A 23,007-nucleotide genomic window follows, 5' to 3' on the forward strand; every position below is an offset into this window, starting at 1 on the left:
TCGAGAGACTTTTTCTTCTCTTGAGTGGTGGAACATGCATGGAGGTGCTACTTCACTTCTACAGACTTCTGCATTGTGGGTGCTATCACAAGTGGTAAAAACTTCTTCTGCAAAAAGGTGTTGGAGATCTTTATCTTTCATCCGCAGTGTTAAAAGGAACAGGTTGAGTTTAGACAGGGTAGAAAGCTTGGTTTATGTTCACTACAACTTGCGATTGATTACTGTGATGATGCAAAGACTAATAAAGGCCTTGAGGTTTGGGACAGAAAACTAGAGGAGCCCAATTTGGAGGATGGAGTGTTGCGATTAGAGCAAATAAGGATGCTCTTACCCAGGATAATGATGATCGAGTTGAGATGCCACCCCCATTTGGTACCTTGGTTCCCTAGTTCCATGTTTCAACACCAACAACGGGGCTTCATCTTCATCAGTTTCAATGCTACAACTTCCACAACCACTATCTTCTTCATTGCCACCACATGGAGGCCCACCACCAAGTACTATTCGTGGTGGAAGGCAGAGAGATTAGTAGATATATTCACAATTTATTACTTTTGTCATAGATTAGACTTGTAAGCTTGTTCTGAATTTGAAATTTTTTGTCTTACTCTTCCTAGTTTAGTGTGTCCTTGAGTCTTGGTGGTGGCCAAGTGGCCAATTTTGTAACAATAATTATTTGAATTTCGGACATGACTAATGTTGACAGTTGCACAGTTGCTAGATAAGTTACTTGAATGTTTGATGATTTTATGATTTATCTTCTAAATGTTTTATGTTTTATAATATGCTTAAAAATTTGATGTATGTTTGTAATTGTTAGAATCTAGATGGTTTGGGAAATGGCGCTTCCGCATCCTCGCTTCCAAAAAACATCCCTGTTTCGTCCCCTCTTTGTGCAACTTTGGTTGAAACCACTCTTAAACATACTCAAACAATTAATGGTATTGTTTAAAATTTAAGTAAAATGAAAGTCGGCATTTCCTTTTATCTTTCTTTTTTTGATCCTTTTACTTATAGAATTTGAAATTAGTAAATTACCATTAACTAACAACATTGATAGGGATAAGGAGTTAGGTTTTTTTTAATAAAACCTAGTCAGCCACAATGGAGTCATACATTTATTTGTTGAGTACATATGAACTTAGCTTAGTAGGGTCGGTTTCGTACGAAACCATCTGATCCATGCTTTAACTCAGCAAGGTCAGTATCAAACCAACACACTAACCCAAGCTAATAGATGAGCCGATCAGATCACCTATCAACTCAATCAATTTGATCTAGTCTAGTCACCTCAAAATGACTTTTAAAACAATGATTTCAACCCATTTTCCCAATGGATAAGGCACTAGTATGGTCAATTGATCCATCTTATTTCTCCAAACAAACCAAATTGTTTTGTTGGAGCGTTCTCTTCATTTATGTTGGAAATACTGAGAGACGGGGGTGAATCAGTATTCCTTTTCAATTGTTACTTTTACCAGTTAGATCACTTATATTTAGAACACAAAATGAACAATAAGAATAAATGTTTTTATTAATTTCATCAATCTCCTAGGCTCCAACCTTGTCAATTTTGAGGCACCAACCTCAAGGGCTCCAACTCTATATCTAGTTCAGGCTCCGACCTGGTTTCTTGAGGACTCTGATCCTCTAGGGCTCCAACCCTATCCTCCAAGGCACCAACCTCGTCTTTTCGAGGCTCCAACCCTTAGCTTTACTTCGTCAAGATATATTTGATTATACTTCACGGCTCCCAATGTCTTCTTCAACGAGCCCTGTCAATCCTCAGCTATCCCTTCACTTAGTCTCCATGTCGCATCATCAAAGACAACCTTGATCTCTTAGAAGGTGTCACCACTACTCTTCATCATATCCAACCAAATTCTCCAAGTCACCTCATGATGACATCATGGTCTCCAATGATCTTCACAAATTTTCAATATGTCTTCAAGCTACTCCCAAATGTTTTTCCAAGATTCTTCACTATGCTGCACTAGGTCTGCTCCAAGAATTCTTCAAGGGTATCTTCAATAATTGTTCCTGAGAAATAGCTTTCCAATGCTCAAAGGTTACTTTCAAACCTGCATAACAAATCTTCAAAAACTCCAAGTGTGGTCTATAAGAATGTCTTCAATAGCATTAAACGTCAGTAGCAATAAATCACCACTAGACTTCAAGCAGACTTACTAAGCTTCCAAACAGACCTGCCAATATGACTGTCTCCACAAATCTGAGCTATCAAATATGGCTGTCCCTGTCCAAGATATATAGGTCTGCACAAGTGACTAAGGTAAGTTGAATTCCAAGCTCCATAACAGAGTTATCAAGCCTTCACAAAATGTTGTTTGTAACAAGTCCGAGGTATAGCTTCTCCAACAAATCTGAGGTTCATAAAACTGTTCAAATTTCCGAGCTTCTAGTCTCCAACACAGGCTGCAAGCAGAGCCTCTGTGATAAGTTACAGAAACGAGACTTGAGAGGTGACTGTTCACTGGTTAATTCAACACAGATCTGAGTTTCTTCAACACGGGTCCAAGGGAAGATGTAAATCAGAGCCTTCACACAGGTTTACCACAGGTGTATCCAAGCTACACAGCCATACTGTCCACTTCTTGATCACAGGTCTGATGATTGTCTTATTCACCACATGATGACTATCTTAGTTCCTCCACAGATAGATGTATATATTATTGTATTACTGTTACTGAACTTGCACCACAGAAATCACATCACAAAGGTGTGTCACTGCAGAACTCACATTACAGAGGTACAAAACTTGCATCACAGAACTGTGTCATCACAGGACTCGCATTACAGAGATACAAAACTTATATTGCAGAAGCATATCACCACAGAATTCGTATAGCAGAGGTTAGACACCTGAATTATTTTATCCACAAATCATCACCGAAATTATTTTCTCTTCTTCAGATTCAGATCCTCTCTTTTTCTTTCTTATCTTCACTTCAAGTCCAAGCCCTTTTTCTCTGAGATTTCTTCTCCGAAAATTGGATCAAATGAATGAGCTCAGGCTTGTATTTATATTGATTTCGTCTAGACATGAAGGGACACGTCTTTCTGGTGTAGGCTGACATGAGTGACAAAGTGTAGGTCGGCTAGCCTGCAAATATATATTTTCTACCTTAAAAATTCAATATCTCATCAACCACCAGGTGTTTATGGGCAAGTAATAGCTCATTAGAAAGAGGAAAAAATCCTCTTTAAGATGGTATAGGACTCATTGTGGAAAGATACCTCCAAGTTGTCAAAAATTATTTTTCTTTGTGACTGCCCTTGAATTTTTGTGCATAAAATGTTTGGGACAGCATGAGGTCATTAATGCCTTCTTCATTGTTATGACTCCAATTATGTCTTTATATTATTTTCACGTCATCATGAAGTCCTCCAAGTGATCATATGTCACCAAGTGAATCATTATAGTGTCAACATGTACCAGTGCAGCATTCATGTCATCAAGAGCCATCATGTATGACATCATCAAGTATAGTCCTCCATATGTCATCAAGGGCTTGTATATTAGATACATCATTGGCACTTAAGGTCTAGATCATCAATCAAGGCACATGATTGATACTTGGCAATATCATAGTTAGTTCTAGGACTCCTTAAGATTTCTTCATTGGTGTCTTGACATATTAATAGCTTGACATCTTCATTGATGGCATCTTTATCAAACAAGAATTTGTTCAACATGTACGTCATTATCATCTGGAACCAGGCATTTCAAGAATACTTGCCATCTCGGTCAATGCCATATTGACATCAATGACAACCTTGATTAACAATCTTCCCCTTTGTCATTGATGGCAATATTCTTGCCCTTCCAACATTCTCTCCCCCTTTGACATCAATGGCAAACGGGGTGCCCAAGTACTCCCCCTATCAAGCTGCTTCTTTTCTTCATCAATAGTAGTTCTTCATAGGTATGTTACTCCCCTTGTCATGGTGCTCTTCCTTCTGGCAATGTGGTCCATGATAGATGTGTTTACATTTCTTCATGTGATGAACCAACTCCCTCTACATGGATAAATTCCTCTAGCTTCTTTAGACAAGAAATATTTTTGCCTTACGATAAAGTGGAAAAAATCTTCAACAATAGTCCATCGGATAAGTAAGGAATCATGTTCTTCAATCAAGTTGCTCCCAAGAGATGATCTATCGAAAGACGATTGTCCATGTGTGACTTATCAAGGATTTCATAGGGCCCATTCACGGATAGCTTCTGCAAGAATGATTAAGAATCATAAGCTCCCCCTAACAGTATGCATGATCTCCTTTGGCAGAGTCTCATTATCAAACACTTGGAATATCAAGGATGACTTCATCAGATCAACAACATGTGTTGTTGTCTGGAGTGATCAAGAGATTTTCGGATCCAATTTGCTTCCTTCTCCATACTTGTGTAACTTTCTTCTCTAGCTTGGATGTTATGGTTTTAGCTTGTTTAGGGACCCAAGTCAAGTTACAATCACGTGCCATATGTCCAATGTTACGGCAATTAAAGCACTCCATCTTGTTCATGAATGAGAAATCAAGAATTCTTCTTGTAAAATAGCTTCTAGGAGATTGACGGGGACTATTATATTTGTCTTTGTGATATGCCATACAATCTTTTGCCATGTGCCCAAAGTTTGTACAAGAATAGCAATAACCAAGAAATAAACTTTGGTACCTTGGAGATGAAGATTTCCTTGATGTACTTCTGAAGTCCTTTTGCCTCGAGATTCTTTGATGATATTCATTGCCTTTTGTATTCTTGACACCATCTGCAAGTCTTCTTGGAGTAGGATTTCTTCTAATGTTGTCTTGATTCTTCTCCTTACCTTTGCTAGAACTGGGAGCACCAACATTTCTTCCAGGCTTCCTCACATCCTTGTTGTTTGAAGCATTAGGGTTTGCATCATTCTTGCTTAAGGATTCACCTACACAGCCAAGACCTGATTTATCAAGGGGAGATCTTTGATGACTTAGGATGTCATCTAGGGTTTGAGAACTCTTCAAGTTCTTATACAACAAGTCAACTTCCTTTTTAAGAGAGACAATTTCCTCTTTCATTTTCTTGCATTCTTCATGCTTATTTGATAAATTGATCTCCATTTCTTCCTTCATCCTTGTTGCTTCATATGATTGTGCCTTAAGTGAGGTGATTTCTGCTCTTAACTTGATGATGCCATCATCCTTTTCTTCTTGTTGGCATGTCATGTTGTTTCTCTCCTTTTCAACTTCATCAACTTGTCCTTCTATGAATGCCAAAGCTTCCATCACCTTCTCAGCTCCTTATGCTTGTTTCCTTGCTTCTTCTAGTTGAGATTTAAGGTAGGAGACTTCTTCTTTATATTGACCAATCTCCGCTTCAAGTTTGTTTAAACTCTTGAGTCTTTGTTCAAGGTGGCTTGACAAAGTTTCTTCCTTTTTCTTTGCCTTATCCAATTGATTTGTCATGGATATGACTTCTTCATGATGCTTTCTTTTGTTTTGATGAAATTCCTCCTTAAGTTTGGTGAGCTCCTCATCTCTTTCTAGTACTTGAAGCTTGAAAAGGTCAGCTTCCTTCCTTGTCTTGTGTTGGTCACCATCTTGTGCTTTCTTCTTAAGTTCCTCATTTTCCTTTTTCAAACTGTTAATCTCTTCCATGGCAGCTATAAGTTTAGTCAGGAGATCTTCTTCAAAGTCTTCTTTGCTTTCTTCTTCTTCTAGGTCTTCTTTGGCCTTGATGTCATCATTCTTATTTTTAGCTTCCTTGATGGGTTTTGGATTTCCTTCTTTCTTTCCATCATCTTCTTGACTAGTGGTCATGGTCAATGCTCCTTTTGAGTGAAGGTCATGAAGTTTGTCCCATATACCCTTTGCTGACGAACATTTTTCCAAATTGGCCTTTATAGAATCTGGTAGCCCATTCAAGATTGCCTTCATCGCTTTTGCATTGTACTCCTTGGATTCTCCGTTCATCATGTTATCAATAATCATTGATCCCATACTCCAACGCCTTGAGAGGGGGGGTGAATCAGTATTCCTTTTCAATTGTTACTTTTACCAGTTAGATCACTTATATTTAGAACACAAAATGAACAATAAGAATAAATGCTTTTATTAATTTCTCCAATAAATCAATTACAATATGTGTAGGGCTCCAACCCACCGATCTTCAATCTCCCAGGCTCCAACCTGTATTTGCCAAGCACCGACTTGGACTTCCAAGGCTCCAATCTTATCAATTTTGAGGCACCAACATCAAGGGCTCCAACCCTATATTTGGTTTAGGCTCCGCCCTGGTTTCCTAAGGACTTTGATCCTATAGGGCTCCAACCCTATCCTCCAAGGCACCAACCTTGTCTTTTCGAGGCTCCAACCTCTTGGGCTCCAACCCTTAGCTTTACTTCATCAAGATATATTTGGTTATACTTCACGGCTCCGAATGTCTTCTTCAACGAGACCCGTCAATCCTTAGTTATCCCTTCACTCAGTCTCCATGCCGCATCATCAATGACAACCTTGATCTCTTAGAAGATGTCACCACTACTCTTCATCATATCCAACCAAATTCTCCAAGTCACCTCATGATGACATCATGGTCTCCAATGATCTTCACAAATCTTCAATATGTCTTCAAGGTACTCCCAGATGTTTTTCCAAGATTCTTCACTATGTTGCACTAGGTCTGCTCCATGAAATCTTCAAGGGTATCTTCAATAACTGTTCTTGAGAGATAGCTTTCCAATGCTCAAAGGTTACTTTAAAACCTGCACAACAAATCTTCAAAAAATCCAAGTGTGGTCTATAAGAATGTCTTCAATAGCTTTCAATGTCATTAGCAATAAATCACCACTAGACTTCAAGCAGACTTGCCAAGATTCCAAACAGACCTGCCAATATGAATGTCTCCACAAATCTGAGCTATCAAATATGACTGTCCCTGTCCGAGTTATATAGACTTGCACAAGTGACTAAAATAAGGTGAATTCCGAGCTCCAAAACAATGTTATCAAGCCTTCACAAAATGTTGTTTGTAACAGGTCGGAGGTAGCGCTTTTCCAACAAATCTGAGGTTCATAAAGCTGTTCAAAGTTCCGAGCTTCTAGTCTCCAACACATGCTGCAATCCGAGCCTCTATATTAAGTTACAAAAACGAGACTTGAGAGGTGACTGTTCACTTGTTAATTCACCACAGATCTGAGTTTCTTCAACACAGGTCCGAGGAAAGATGTAAATCTGCGCTTTCACACAGGTGTATCCAAGCTACACAGGAAGACTGTCCACTTCTTGCTCACAAGTCTGATGATTGTCTTATTCACCACATGATGATTGTCTTAGTTCCTCCACAGATAGATGTATATATTATTGTATTACTGTTACTGAACTTCAACCACAGAAATCACATCACAAAGGTGTGTCACTGCAGAACTCACATCACAGTGGTACAAAACTCGCATCACAGAGCTGTGTCATCACAGGACTCACATTATAGAGATACAGAACTTATATTGCAAAAGCATATCACCACAGAATTCATATAGCAGAGATTAGGCACCTGAATTCCTTTATCCACAGATCATCACCGAAATTATTTTCTCTTCAAATCCTCTCTTTATCCTCCTTATCTTCACTTCAAGTCCGAGCCCCTTTTCTCTGAGATTTCTTCTCTGAAAATTGGATCAAATGAATGAGCTCAGGCTTGTATTTATATTGATTTTGTCTAGACATGAAGGGACACGTCTTTCTGGCGTAGGCCAACATGAGTGACAAAGTGTAGGTCGGCTAGCCTGCAAATATATATTTTCTACCTTGAAAATTCAATATCTCATCAACCACCGGGAGTTTATGGGCAAGTAATAGCTCATTAGAAAGAGGAAAAAAACGTCTTTAAGATGGTAAAGGATTCATTGTGGAAATATGCCTCCAAGGTGTCAAACACTATTTTTCTTTGTGACTGCCCTTGAATTTTTGTGCATAAAATGTTTGGGACAGCATGAGGTCATTAATGGCTTCTTCATTGTTATGACTCCAACTATGTCTTTATATTATTTTCACGTCATCATGAAGTCCTCCATGTCATCATATGTCACCAAGTGATTCATTATAGTGTCAACATGTAATAGTGCAGAATCCATGTCATCATGTAGTCTCCAATCATGTCATCAAGAGCCATCACGTATGACATCATCAAGTATAGTCCTCCATATGTCATCAAGGGCTTGTATATTAGATACATCATTGGCACTTAAGGTCTGGATCATCAATCAAGGCACATGATTGACACTCGGCAATATCATAGTTAGTTCTAGGACTTCTTAAGATTTCTTCATTGGTGTCTTGACATATTAATAGCTTGACATCTTCATTGATGGCATCTTTATCAAACAAGAGTTTGTTCAACATGTACCTCATCATCATCTGGAACCAGACATCTCAAGAATACTTGCCATCTCAGTCAATGCCATATTGACATCATTGACAACCTTGACTAACAATTTCAATTTGGACTTTATTGCATAAGTTCTAGTAATACTAATACAAGGAAGCCCCCCGAGTCGAAGCAGAATCAACCTAAAGTGTGAAGAGCGTTCATAATGTCACATTGGAATCCATCTTAGTTCCTCCAAGGTCTCACTTGAGCTTAGGACTTTATCTCAAGAAGTGATGGTTTGTGACATAACATAGCCTAACGTATAAGGCTAGTTTTGGAACTTGCCAAATGTAATGCTATATTGAATTCAATATACAAGCGAGACTCTTATTAATTTCTGGAATCTGTTTATCATTTAATATTGCCTAATACTTTATGTTAAAACGTAAGATTGTTCTATGGTTTGCCTTAAAAAAGAAACTTCTAACAAGGGACAACTGCATTAAAAGTGGATGAATTGGCCCAGGCCCCAAACAGATGTGCACTATGTAAATCAAATCAGTAAGCGGTTTCTCATTTGTTCATTCATTGTCCTTTTGCAGTTCAAGTTCGATTGCTAGTGGCATGCACTTTCAACCCATTGACAAGTTGGAACAATTAATTCCTGGACAATTATATGCTTGATTGGTCACAAGACTCAGCAGTAATGGACTCTGGTTCTATTTGGTCGACATGTAACTTATGTATTTTCCAAGACAATCACTGTGAATTAGTCGTTGTCTTCGTAGAAACATTAAGCAAAGAATACAAGACTGATTCGAAGCAAAAAAAGAGGATGATTCAGTTTATGCCCCAACTGAAACCACATTCCTTGTTGGTTTTCAGACAGCGCCGACCAAGGGGCGCCTCCCAGATGCGGGGTTGGCACAATGTTGTATATTAACCACAGTCATTATTTCCATCTTCACTATGCTCCAGGTAAAGGCACAAACACAAAAGCCAATTTCTTTGCTTTGTTGACTCTTCTCCATTTCTCAATCAATCAGGCTGTTGACAAGCTTCAGGTTATGGGGGATTCTAAACTGGTTATTGACGAGGTGTGCAAAGAAAGCGGTGGTTGAAATTGCTAGTGTCAGACCTCTCCTATGGGAAATCCAAAACTCCATGCTCTCTTTTCAGTGGACTTCCTTCAAGCTTATATATATACAGAATTGAACCAGAATGCAGATGAATTATCCAGAGAAGCTATGGCCCTACAGCCAGGTGCTTTCCGATTCTATGACTTCTGGGATGGCAAAGAGATGCAAACCATGGATTTTCATTTTTACCATGCTTTGAACGTATTGTCATGTTTAATTTTTGTCTCCTTTCATGCTGAGTGTTTCTTGTTATGGGGTTAAGAGCCTGTCTGTTTATATTCAAACCCAGAAGGGTATAGATTTTGAATCTTTGGAGAAAGAAAGTCTGACGTTGCAAATGTATTGTATATTTTTTGTTTACGAGGGATCTAAAGGGAACGCATGAGAGGTTTAAGTTGTATTCTTGAGTATTTTTCGACAGTCCTATGGGACTGAAACATGTATATCCACATACCATGTAAATATAATAGCAAAAAATCCCATGAAAACAAAATAAATATATATATATATATTTGGTGTTTTACTATTTCCTGAGAGTTCGGGGATTTACATTGCCATTCCATACACATTTCAGAAACCCTGCCAGCTCTCAAGTTTTGTTCATAAGAAAACTTCAAATTTAAGATTATTGACAGTTGTTCTACTTCTTTCATATGGTGGCAACATCAATTATATGAACATATGTAAGACATCAATAGTCTAGAGCACCAATTTATAAAATATATTAAGTTCAAAAATTTATTGAGAGTGATGCAAGTCAAATGAAATATGCAATGGTTCACACAAAACATATTGCACTATTGACAATAAGAGTAACAAAAATTGCTACATAATCTATTATGAACATAATGAACTTGCAGACATAAAATCCAGGATATTCACAAAAGAAACTGACACGCATTCAGAAGGCCAGGTTCCTTCACACAGTGAAGAAAGCAACCGAATCATAGGCGAAATCTCATATGGAAAGTGGTCCCTTAATGTGAAAAGCAAACTTCGAATTGGCCCATCAAGTATACTCTCACGATCCCAGAACTCTGAACAAAGACCCTCCTGCAATTGTGCAATCATATTAACCAAGTCTCTCATTTCAAAACACACTTCTCATACAGCATGGATGAAACTCAAGTATTCAACGAAAGTTGCAAAATATTTCCAGCAAACCTGGCCAGAGTATATCTCACAAATAATATCCAAAAAAATCTTCACAGTGCTTTCTTCGATCTGCAAAAGCAAAGGAAACAAGATAAAATTTACCAAAGTTTTTAATCATGTCACCTGCAAACATATGTTCTGCACTATAGTGTCCAAAGAAGCAAACCTGGCTAGCAAAATCATATGCGGCAAGAAATCCAGCCATTAATGTTTTCACCACACTCTTGTATCCAGCAACTTGACCCTGTACCTAGACAAATTTTCAGATGCATTCATCAAGATATCAATTTTTAGAAAGAAAAAAAACACAAAATACATGTTTGTATTTGAGACAACTTCTAGAGTGTCAACCTGTTCAGCAGGCAAGCAAAAAATAACATATCATAAACTGATCGCATTGAGTTAATTTATAATTCAGGAAAATATCAAATATGCAAAAACACAGCCAACTAAGGTCTTTAATAGACTCACGTACCCAGCAACTTTATTCACTGCACAAACAATTTTCAGTCCCATTAATATGTGAACTGTCTAAGGTAAGAGATAAATACTATAGTTAAGAAATATATCGAGATATCTTCTTGACAAGAATAAAGGAAAGGAAGAAGAGGGAATAAGGGAAGTGGATGATATGGGATGATATTGGATCAGTGTCTATCAATCTGTGGACAATGGCGTCGTGAAATATTGCATGACTAGTGTGTCACATTCAACTACTTTTGATGGCTATATAGTAAAAAAATACCACATTCAACCGTTGGGATGAAAGAACTTATTTATACATCCATTGTTTTGTTAACTTAAGTTAAAAGGAACTAATTTGATGCAATTCAACCTTAAGTATTTGATGAAAAGTAATGTGTGAACACTGAAAACTTAATCTTGGAGACCTAGGATTGCTACTCATCAAAGAAATTTGAAAGCGGTCATATTAGGCTGAATTACAATTCCATTTTGAGCAATTAATTTATCAGATGAAGGAAATAACACAGAAATATATGCTCATGTTTGTAGCTAGCGCAGGTAGTTCTACATAGGCCAAGTGTCTAGGCATGAAGAAATAGCCTAGTACACCCTTAAACTTAGCAATTACTTTGGTGATTAAAGAAATTTCATTTTATATGACAAAAGTGAGATAATGTAATGACATACAACAGTTTTTGCATTAATGAATTCAATAAATCTCGACCATTCATCTCAAGTGAACTGACATATAATCTCAATCATCAATCACTTAGAAGATTAATCATTAGGTTTGTGGATTCAGTCATAACTCAAGCTTATAAAAGAACGGCTAGGACAAAGGAGGAAACAAAGAAGACATCTTGAGCACGAGACACAGTGAGAGTGGGATCTCAAAGCTTGAGTGGACGACTTCCATTCAAGTGTGCCAGGTTCGAGGGAGGTGCAAGGAGCAGCGAGGGTGATCTAGATCAGCCAGGAGATAGATCGAAGGACAGATATAGGGCTTGATCAGCTGGATCAAATCCAGGTTTATTGTTGTATATGTAATTTCCTTAAAGAGCAATTTTCCCTGTAAGTGAGCCCGAGTAGGGTCCTAAGTTATTAATAAAGAACTATTTGATTGGGCAGAAAATTTGTATGCATATGTCATTGAGATTGGTTGTCTTATTTGCTTCCTTTGAATTTATTTTGTTTAAGTTTTGTTAAGATCCCAGTTGTGCTTTTATTTTGTAGATCTGAGATAATCTGTCTGAAAAACTATGGTACCCTTTCCTACTGGAGTACATTTTGCCTTGTTCCCCATGGTGATTTGAAAGTTAATCTTCTCTTCTCGATATTCTGAGAAACTCTTCATGATTCCCGTCATATGCCACGAGGCTACACTGTCTATATACCATACTTCTGATGATGCAACACTAGTCATGCTGATCCAGGTGGATATTGGTGGCCACCTGCCAAGTCCACCTGGACCCCCACCATTGTCTTTCTCAGCATTTTCAGTTTCCTTAATTGTAGCACAGTTTACTATTTTTAGCAGTTTTTCGGGTCCTGAACTTCCGGAGCTGTTTTGAGGCCCTAAACGACGTTTTTTTGGGAATCTGGGGCAACATGGGTCCATGGACCCATGTTGCCTCCCAAAGTGGTAGTACTCGGATAGATCTTTCTAACGAGCTATTGTACGCGTCAAACAGAGATCATATGCCAAAGTTACGACCCCGGGAAGTTGATGTACCAATTTACCCCCAAACGGGGCCCACAGTTTGGCGTTTCATCTCCTAGGGTTAGGTTTTGGAATGTTAAGGGTTTTCCATTGTTTCTCAACAATAAATAGGCCTTCGAGCCTCATTGTAACACAGTTCAGAGGCATGTAGCCATCACATCTCTTCTCAGAGATAAGCTACCATCGCCCTAGCTAGTTTATTTCTATTTCTGTTTGTAAGCATATTTCAGTATTTTCCATTAATGAAATGAAGTATTATTTCCGCTGCATCTTTGTGTATATGGTTATCTCTGTAATTTGTTGCGTTCCTGTTTAAATCCGGATCAGTGGTATCAGAGCGGTCTGCTTTTTCTCTGTTTTTCTTTGCATGTCCCCAACAAGGTCGGGATATAAGGAGTTAGGGCTTGAACTGGTTGAACCTTTGCAAGACCAGCCTCGCAAATCCCGACGGCCTCCCATGGCGGACGAGAAGAAAGACGAGGGGGCAGGAGATCCCATCAAAATCTTGCTCGAAGAAGCGCTCGAGCGACAACGGAACGCGATGATGGACAGCTTTGCGCAGATCCTTCAGCGGCTACCCAGAAGCGGCGCATCGGCTTCCAGCAGCTCCTCTGGAAACGCCACACCCTTTAAGGTACAAGTTAATTTTGAAATCCCCATATTCGAGGGTCAGATAGACGCCGATGCCGTAGATAAATGGTTAAATCTGCTAGAGGGTTATTTTTCTGTTCATGAATTTTCGAGTCGGGAAAAGATTGTTTTTGCTCTTCTCAAAGCAGCCCCCCACGTCAAGGACTGGTGGGAAACCTACTGCGAGCAGAAGGATGAAAGTACTGGCTCACTATTTTCAGCCGCACCCACTTGGGATTCGTTCCGGGATGCCATCAAGGAGCAGTACTACCCTGTCGGAAGCTATGAGGATGAATACATAAAGTGGACCACGTTGCGGCAGGGAAGGGACCAAGACGTGCCGGAGTTCACCAATCTTTTCCACACCCTTCGCACAAAGTTGGGTATCAAGGATTCGGAGCAACATTTGATACTCAAATATCGTGGCTGCCTGCACAAGTACATCCAGGAAGAAATACAGTTCCTAAACATCCCCTCGCTCGGCGCTGCATACCGGTATGCCGTCAAGGTCGAGCAGAAGTTTAAACAAAAGAAGCGAGACTTTGGATCTGCGAATCCAAAGCAGGGGAAAGGTGCCCCTAAACCACAGAACAAAGGACAAAGCCAAGGCGAGACAGCCCAAGACAACCAGCCGAAGCTGCAAGCAAAGAGCAACGCCGCAAAGCCGAGAAAGGACACTGGAAAATGGTGCGAGTTCCATAAGAGCTCCACTCATAACACAAGTGAGTGTCGGGCCAAGCAGTCACTGGTGGCTGAGCTAAAGGTTTCAGAATCAGATGCATGTTCCGACTCTGAGTCAGAACCCGATAAGGGGTATGAAAAAGGGAAGCAGATCATTGATGCGGATCCCAGCGCCACTGTTGCTACCGCAAAGATCCAGAAAAATGAACCCGAAGATCCAGAGGAGGAGGAGCGTCTCTTCCACTCCCAGATGTGGGTAAAGGGCTCCCCGATACAGTTCATTGTTGATAGCGGGAGTCAAAAGAACCTCATTTCGGCAGAGGTCGTGAAGCGGTTGGGCTTACCGACCACAGCACATCCACAACCATACACCATTGGGTGGCTTCACCAAGGGCGAGATCTTCGCGTGAGCCAGCAGTGTCGCCTTCCATACAACATCAAGCCCTTCACGGATGAGGTATTGTGTGACATTGCTCCCCTTGAAGTTTGTGATGTATTACTAGGACAACCATACTTGTGGAAGCGACATGCTGTGTATGAATCAAGGCCCCGTGCTGTTATTATTACATTGGGAAATAAGTTGTTCAGGATACCAGAGGTAGCACCACCTGCCGCCATCTCTTTGATTACTGCAAAACAATGCAGTAAGATCATTTCCAAAACCAGGAAATTTGTTTTCCTGATGATACGCCCTCAAGGGAAGAAGAAGACAGTGGCCGCGGCCTCCAAACGGGGTCCCTCTGCACGGCAGCTACAGATGGATAAGATTGTGGAGGAGTACGAAGACATCTTCACCTCCCCGGCAGGGGTTCCTCTGCACTGTCAAGTCAAGCACTCCATCGATCTGACCCCAGGTGCGCCGCTACCCAATGGACCAATTTATCGGCGCTCCGTTCTGGAGAACAATGAAATTAAGAGGCAGATTCAGGAGCTCCTGCAGAAAGGTCACATCCGTCCGAGTTCTTCGCCCTGTGGGAGCCCGATAGTGTTGGTACAGAAGAAGGATGGGACGTGGAGACTCTGTATTGACTATCGGGCGCTGAACAAGATCACTGTCCGTAATAGGTACCCGATCCCGCGGATTGATGACCTCCTAGACCAACTAAAGGGGGCGAAATATTTCAGCAAGATCGATCTGAAGTCAGGATATCACCAGGTACCAATTGAACCCTCAGATGTGTGGAAGACTGCCTTCAAATCCAAGGAGGGCCTCTTCGAATGGTTGGTCATGCCTTTCGGATTGACGAATGCTCCTGCAACCTTTATGAGGCTAATGGATGACATCTTGCGGCCATTCACCAACTCGTTTGTAGTAGTATACTTGGATGACATTCTGATCTTCAGCCAGAGTTGGGAAGAGCACCTCCACCACATCCGACAGGTTCTCCAAACACTGCGGTAACACAAGCTATGTGCCAATTTGGAGAAATGCACTTTTGGCATGACCGAGGTTCAGTATCTGGGATACATCATTGATGAACAGGGGGTGCATGTCGATCCAGCCAAGGTCCAAGTCATTCGGGATTGGCCCTCTCCAACCACTCTAACAGAGCTCCGCAGCTTTCTAGGTCTTGCCAACTTCTACCGCAGGTTTGTGTTGGGATTTTCTCATATTTCTTGGCCCTTGAGTCAAGTCACCAAGGGCGGGGCGAAAGCAAAATTCTTTTGGTCTGAATCTCAACAGAAGGCATTCAGGGAGTTGAAGGATCGCCTCTGCACGGCACCAGTGCTCGCGTTACCAGATTTACAACAACCATTTGAGGTCGAGACAGATGCCTCTGACTATGCTATTGGGGCAGTCCTTACTCAACATGGACATCCAGTGGCATATCACAGTGAAACACTTTCAGACACAGTCCGGAAGTACCCCACTTATGATAAAGAGATGTATTCCATTGTACAGGCCTGCCGACAATGGAAGCATTACATTTTGGGGAAGGAAACGGTCATCCACACAGACCACCGGCCTCTGCAGTTCATACAGACCCAAGGGAAATTGCAGAATGATCGCCATCAGAAGTGGTCTACATACCTGCAACAGTTTCACTTGAATATCAAGTATAAAAAGGGCAGCACCAATAATGTTGCAGATTGCCTCAGTCGACCACCGATCATGGCGCTAACCACCGTGCTCAACTCTTGCGGGCACGAGACTTCTGATTGGCCACTTCTCTACAAAAGCGACCCAGAATTCGGCCACACATACCAGACACTCTTGGAGGGTCGGCAGGTTGCAGATTTTCACCTCCAGGATGCCCTATTATGCCACCTCGGTCACCTTTGTGTTCCTTCAAGCGAGCGTGCCAAGATGATTTGGGAAGCACACTACAGTCGGGCTGCTGGGCATTTCGGGGTCAAGAAAACAGTGGCAGTACTGCAAAACTATTTCTATTGGCCGAATCTTCGACAGGATGTTGGGAAGTACATCCGATCATGTACTGCCTGTGCCATTGCCAAACCGACCATTAAGAAGCAAGGCCTCTATACCCCGTTGCCTACCCCTAGTCGACCTTGGGAATCCATCTCCATGGATTACATGTCAGGCCTTCCTTCCACTAAGCATGGAAATGACTGTGTTTTTGTGGTCGTCGACAGGTTCTCAAAGATGGCCATTATGATGGCCTGCAAGAAGAATATCACAGCAGAAGCCACTGCTAAACTCTTCTTTGAACGAGTGTGGGTGCACTTTGGGATCCCACAGTCTATCATCTCAGATCGGGACAGTCGGTTTCTCAGCACCTTTTGGTCCAGTCTCTGGTCAATGCTGGACACCAAACTCACGAAGTCCACAGCCTTCCATCCTCAAACTGATGGCCAGACAGAGGTTGTCAATAGGATGATTGTGCACATTCTGCGCATGTATAACTCAAAGCATCCTCGCACATGGGACGAGAGCCTCCCCTACGTTCAGCATAGCTACAACCGAGCTCTTCACAGCTCCACTGGCCATAGCCCTTTTCAGGTGGGTTTGGGATTCCAGCCACTATGCCCCATTGATGTGGCCATGCCACTTGCAGCTACTCACATGAATTCAGCTCATGTCCAGTCCGAAACAGATAAGGCCACCAGCTTCATTGAGCGCATCCAACATATTCGCCAGCAGGTCCATGACATCCTTGAGAAATCCAATGCCAAGTACAAGCAGCGACATGATCAACATCGGGTGCCACACAAGTTTCAGGTGGGCGACAAAGTCTGGTTGCATTTGCAAAAGGAACGCCTTACTGGAGCCTATCGGAAATTGAGACCACTCCGATATGGTCCTTACACCATTACTAAGGCTATGGGAGATAATGCATTTGAGCTCAGCATTCCCCCATTCCTTGGCCTGCACCCAGTGTTCAATGTGGACCGCCTTCGGCCATACTTTCCACCATTGCTAGACGCATCCGACATTGCAGAACAGCTCAAACCCACAGAATTAAATCCAGATTGCATGGAACAAGCTGCAACTGATCGGATCATGGACACACAGATCAAGAACACTCGCCAACAGAATATCCAACTGTATCGAGTTGTCAAAGCAGGCCAACTCCTTCAGCAGGGCAAGTGGCTCACCAGGGAACAAGTTCAACAGAAGTTTCCTCATCTCATGGAGGAGCTCAACGCAATGGGGACCATTGCTTCCTAAGGGGGGAGGAATGATCCAGGTGGATATTGGTGGCCACCTGCCAAGTCCACCTGGACCCCCACCATTGTCTTTCTCAGCATTTTCAGTTTCCTTAATTGTAGCACAGTTTACTATTTTTAGCAGTTTTTCGGGTCCTGAACTTCCGGAGCTGTTTTGAGGCCCTAAACGACGTTTTTTTGGGAATCTGGGGCAACATGGGTCCATGGACCCATGTTGCCTCCCAAAGTGGTAGTACTCGGATAGATCTTTCTAACGAGCTATTGTACGCGTCAAACGGAGATCATATGCCAAAGTTACGACCCCGGGAAGTTGATCTACCAATTTACCCCCAAACGGGGCCCACAGTTTGGCGTTTCATCTCCTAGGGTTAGGTTTTGGAATGTTAAGGGTTTTCCATTGTTTCTCAACAATAAATAGGCCTTCGAGCCTCATTGTAACACAGTTCAGAGGCATGTAGCCATCACATCTCTTCTCAGAGATAAGCTACCATCGCCCTAGCTAGTTTATTTCCATTTCTGTTTGTAAGCATATTTCAGTATTTTCCATTAATGAAATGAAGTATTATTTCCGTTGCATCTTTGTGTATATGGTTATCTCTGTAATTTGTTGCGTTCCTGTTTAAATCCGGATCACATGCATGCCACTTCTTCTTCCAACCTGGAAGCCAACATAGAGAAATCGAAATCTCCCTCTCTTGTGCAACCTTCTAAAAATCTGTGTGAGTCCCTTGAGGTGGATGCCTCTGCATTGTGGTCTTGACCCATAACTGATTTTCCCTTTTTGTCTCTCATTACTTGCTCTGATACCATGTGAAAATTCTATCACTGCGACAACTGATTTACTTTTCCTACTTATTTCATCATAAGTTATTCATGAAATTAATTCAACAAACATTAAAATAAATATTGCTGCAGATATCACATCGTAATACAGAAATAAACATATGCACATATTGACACAGTCATTTTGGACTAATGTCCCTGGAAAAACCCAATGTGGGAAAACAGATGCAGCAAGGGAGGATTTTATTACTCGGCAATTTTCTTGTACAACAGGGTGCCAAACTGGCTTACCCATAGATAGACAAACTTCCAGCGCTTTTCTAAACCCAGCGTATGCCCTATTGACCTCTGCTACAACCTGAAACCCTCTGCGTCAGCCTGAAACCCTCTGTGTCAACCTACTGAGACTTTGCCAAACCTCTCTGGGCTTCGGCGTCACTCCTGCAGCCTTTGCGTGGATGACGCAGGCCCTTCTGGTTCTACGCAGCCTCTGCTGCCTCTGTGTGGCTTCCTCTGGTTTTACGTCTGTCTCTTCTGCGCTGATCTCCCGTCTCTATGTTCCATACTTGCTGCCTCTTGACTGCTCTCCAAACCACTGGTTCAATTTCTCAGCAAACCCCACTCCAGAAATTGAACTGACTGGTCTCCCTCAGTGTGTTCTCCGAGTGCCCCTCAAGCCTCCTCTTATACTTTTTCTATTGACATCTCAACGGTTGAGAATAAGTCCCTAATCAATAGCTAAGATTAGATCTTGCTTGATCAATGTCGTTTGGACCATTCTAACACAGATTCATATTAATACACATTAATATTTTATTTTCCCTAAGTTTAGGCTTAGGGACTCCATTAAAAATATTAATTATTTTAATATCTCCTGATCTGTTTAGAATCTATCCAAGCCCTTTCTGGGTATTGGAGATCTTATGTGCCCCAACCTCTCCACCAAATTTCGTGGCTAGATACATTTGATGCTACCACAAATCAACAATTAAATCAAATAGTACCGTACGAGATGGCTCTTCATCATGACATTTTCCTATAGGTATCAGCATCCTGCATACATGTTGACACATCTCCCAAAGATATCCATAGTCAAATGTCTCCATCTTTTTCAGACTTTTATCGAAGTCTTCATATCTTTTTGAGAGATTTTTTAGTCAAATCTTCTTGGTCCTTTGGATGTTGATTGCCTTCATCATGGTTGCATATCTCTTGGTCTCTTCCTTCCTCACACATTCCATTCCCAGGAGCTTTTAATTGTAGTGAACCACCTCATACTTCATATGAGGACATATTATGTTGATTTCATCTAGTGTGACTTATGCCTTTCTGCATCTTTTCAGAGGAGGAGATCCTTTTCCCTTGATCATGCTTCTCAAGATAGAAGTAATGATCCATGTTACCTGCAACCATACGACATGACATTATAATACTAAACACAGGCATACATACCTCATTTTACCTTTAGGTCATCTAAACTTCTTCCAGCAACTTCCTTGATTGAAAAGATCTTCAATCCCTTGATCTGCTTTATTTCTCATGTCAACATACCATCATCCCATGAATTCCATAAGATGGAGTTCCTAATGAAACACTTGTTTCTTTTCTAGATTAGTGAACCCTCCAATGAGGATTCCATCAGAGAACCTTGACAATCTTGCATATCCCCATCTGGCAGACGTTTCCTTTTTGACTTGATGTATGATGAGCCTTGTCCTAGACGACTTCATCCTTTCCTTCAATGTCCCATGAGGTTCCCGCGAGCTATATCCTTCATGTTTGCCATGGATTTTGTCCTTCATGATTCCCATGGCGATATCGCGAACCCTTCATTCTAATGTTTTCATGTTGCCACGATGCATCTTATTATCATGGTCATATCTATAACAAAAGATTTAGGAGCTTATGATAGGACCCTTTTGTGAGGGATACCATCTTAATCACAATAGAGCTCTGTTACTCCCTCTTTCCTTGGCCCTTTTCTTCAGCTTCCTCCATCTTTCCAACGATATGAGCTTTCTTTTCATAATGTTTCTATGGAATTGTTTTGTCTTGTTTGAGGCCCAAACTTCCCTTTCCTTTCTGCGAAATGTTTGAGTCCTTTAACCTTCAATAATTTTGCCATCAACTTGTCTTTCTCTATCTAGCATGGAGACCACAAATTGTCGAATGACGTAACCTTCTTGTTCATGGACATTTGTTAGCTTGCTTAACAGTTAGAACAATGATGATTATCTTCTCATCATCTCTCCCAGATCTCTCAATTGAGATCTCATGAAGATATTCCTTCATTCTTTGATACCTTCACTTTTGTGTAGATCGGGTCTAAGTGATGTGACCTTCTTTACTGCATTTTCAGAGAATATATCTTCTAGTATGTTGAGAGGACCTTAAGAGTTCCCACCCATGAATTCAAGGGAGACCTTTTTCGTTCATATGTTTACTAACTTCTCTTATCTATGAGGATTATGACAATCCTCCTTATACCCCATCCAACCTATAGATCTCCTTGCAATCATGAAGTCATTTTACCAAATTGATTAATGAAAATACTTGACATGTAAAGATAAAATATTCACCTTGATCATGTTGAAAGTAGTTAAAGCAGATGCATTGATGCTTCCTCCGGATGAGATCCTTATTCTAACGATAGGAAGCTTGCCTTCAAGTTACTACGACTTATATATTTGATCCTTATGATTTGAGATGGCACTGTATTGTTGTCACACAAGTGAACCTTGTAGTATGCAGCATCATGTAGAATCATAGAACATCAAGGTTACTTGCTACGATCACCTTATAGTACCTAGAACTATTTCTGAGCGCTATGTTGTAGATGATCCTGCTTCAATATGCCATTGAGTATCATGAATCTAAGTTGTCAAGACTGTATTCTTTATAGAAAAGGATTCAATCTACTAGTATGATGAGATCATTGTATGACATAGACCGAAACTGTGGGATACACCAAAACTGTTGCCATGTACCCGAGTTCTGAACGCTTCATCTTTTGACTGAGATTACTTGATCCTAGAACTTCATATAAGGATCCAAATTAGCCTTGTTGTAGGACTAAATTGTCTTGTTGTTCTAGACTGTCTCCTTAATTATATAGACAAAAGCCCTTGCCATTGTATACTATTGTTGTAGACTGCTCCTTCAATCTTTGATGTAGGTTTTGAAACACAAAGCCCTTCAACTTGCTTTTGAAAATTGATCCTTGAATGTCTCTTTTCGTTGCCCTTCCTTTGACTTCAACACCTTTGCTCTGATACCATGTTAAGGAGTCTAGGGCAAATCAAGTTAATAAGATTCTTCTCTTCATGATAACTATTTGTGAGGTAGTTTTAACTTTTCCTTATTAGCACAATCTTTGCTTGATATTATTAGAGTTTGTCTTCTTAGTTCATCAAAAAGTTACCAAAACAAAAGAGACAAGAACATAAGAAGTTGGCTTTCTATCAGGGCCAAAACCTCTCACTCTTTGAGAGGAAAACCCACACAAAATTCTTCTTATAGAGATTCCAATTGACGAATACAAAGGCCATGACCCCTGACCTATTTAGCCACTCCATGACCAAGACACCAATCCTCTTCTTCGTCATAGTTGAAATCATCATCACTACATTGAAGTCATCATTGCTGCTACACCAAAGTCATCATTATTGCACCACTGAGATCTTTACACCTTGTTGCACCTTCACATTATGTAGAGATCATGATTGTGTTTAGTATGCTGAGAGAGTATTATTGTGGGATCGCTTAAATCCTCATCATCACAACTATGCCAAGACTGCGACTGTGCTTTTCTCCCTACACCGAGATCTTCATTATTTAGATATCTCGAGACTGTAACCACGAGACTGTAACCACCGAGGAGGTTGAGATTGTAATCATTAAGACTGTGAAGAGGACGAAGAAGAATTTCATCTCGGTGGTACCCATCCGAAGAACAGAGATCTCTGAGATTGTTAGATCATGAGACTGTTATTACTCACTGTGATTACCCATGAAGGTGCAAAGGAGTTTGAGTTCTGTACCCTACTGGACACATCCGAAATATTGTACCTCTGTACTCATCCCAAATTTCAGAGGATCTGTGTTTTGTACTCATACAAAAATAATTTTATTTCTTGTATTTCATCATTTACAAAGATCATGTCATTATGAAGACCGAACCTAGTTACATTTTCTTCAACAGACAATGCACTAAAATATTGTTTACATCAAAATATTACAATTTAATTCAACCCTTAGAGGAAGAAATGCACATTAGACCATACCCTCAAAACATTATCCGATTCTGCGACACAATAGGATCTAGTATGAAACCAACTGTGCTTATAATAAAATTATTTTTCCATGGTGTCTAATTATGAGGTACCATGCACTAAAATTATTCCTAAACACACTTTTACAATAGACTCGATAAACACTAG

At 40.7% G+C, this 23,007-nt stretch overlaps 1 protein-coding gene across 5 annotated transcripts in view; it reads right to left on the reverse strand.

Annotated features, from left to right (window-relative positions):
* Positions 1 to 23,007, reverse strand: part of LOC149180358 (nucleoporin (DUF3414)) — a 426,459-nt gene that overhangs the window by 324,293 nt on the left and 79,159 nt on the right. For 4 of the 5 annotated variants that reach the window (XM_089416072.1, XM_089416070.1, XM_089416069.1 and 1 more), the window contains 3 exons: positions 10,826 to 10,909; positions 10,669 to 10,728; positions 10,400 to 10,557 (listed from right to left, as the gene is read on the reverse strand). In XM_089416072.1, the coding sequence (XP_089272198.1) occupies positions 10,400 to 10,557; positions 10,669 to 10,728; positions 10,826 to 10,909 (302 nt within the window). The remainder of the gene's footprint in view (positions 1 to 10,399; positions 10,558 to 10,668; positions 10,729 to 10,825; positions 10,910 to 23,007) is intronic. The other variant, XM_089416071.1, reaches the window with a different exon arrangement.

The sequence above is a fragment of the Pinus tabuliformis genome, chromosome 3_2, assembly GCF_031772625.1.
Source record: "Pinus tabuliformis cultivar Carrire ecotype Pingquan chromosome 3_2, CPIR1, whole genome shotgun sequence".
NCBI classification, from domain to species: domain Eukaryota; kingdom Viridiplantae; phylum Streptophyta; class Pinopsida; order Pinales; family Pinaceae; genus Pinus; species Pinus tabuliformis.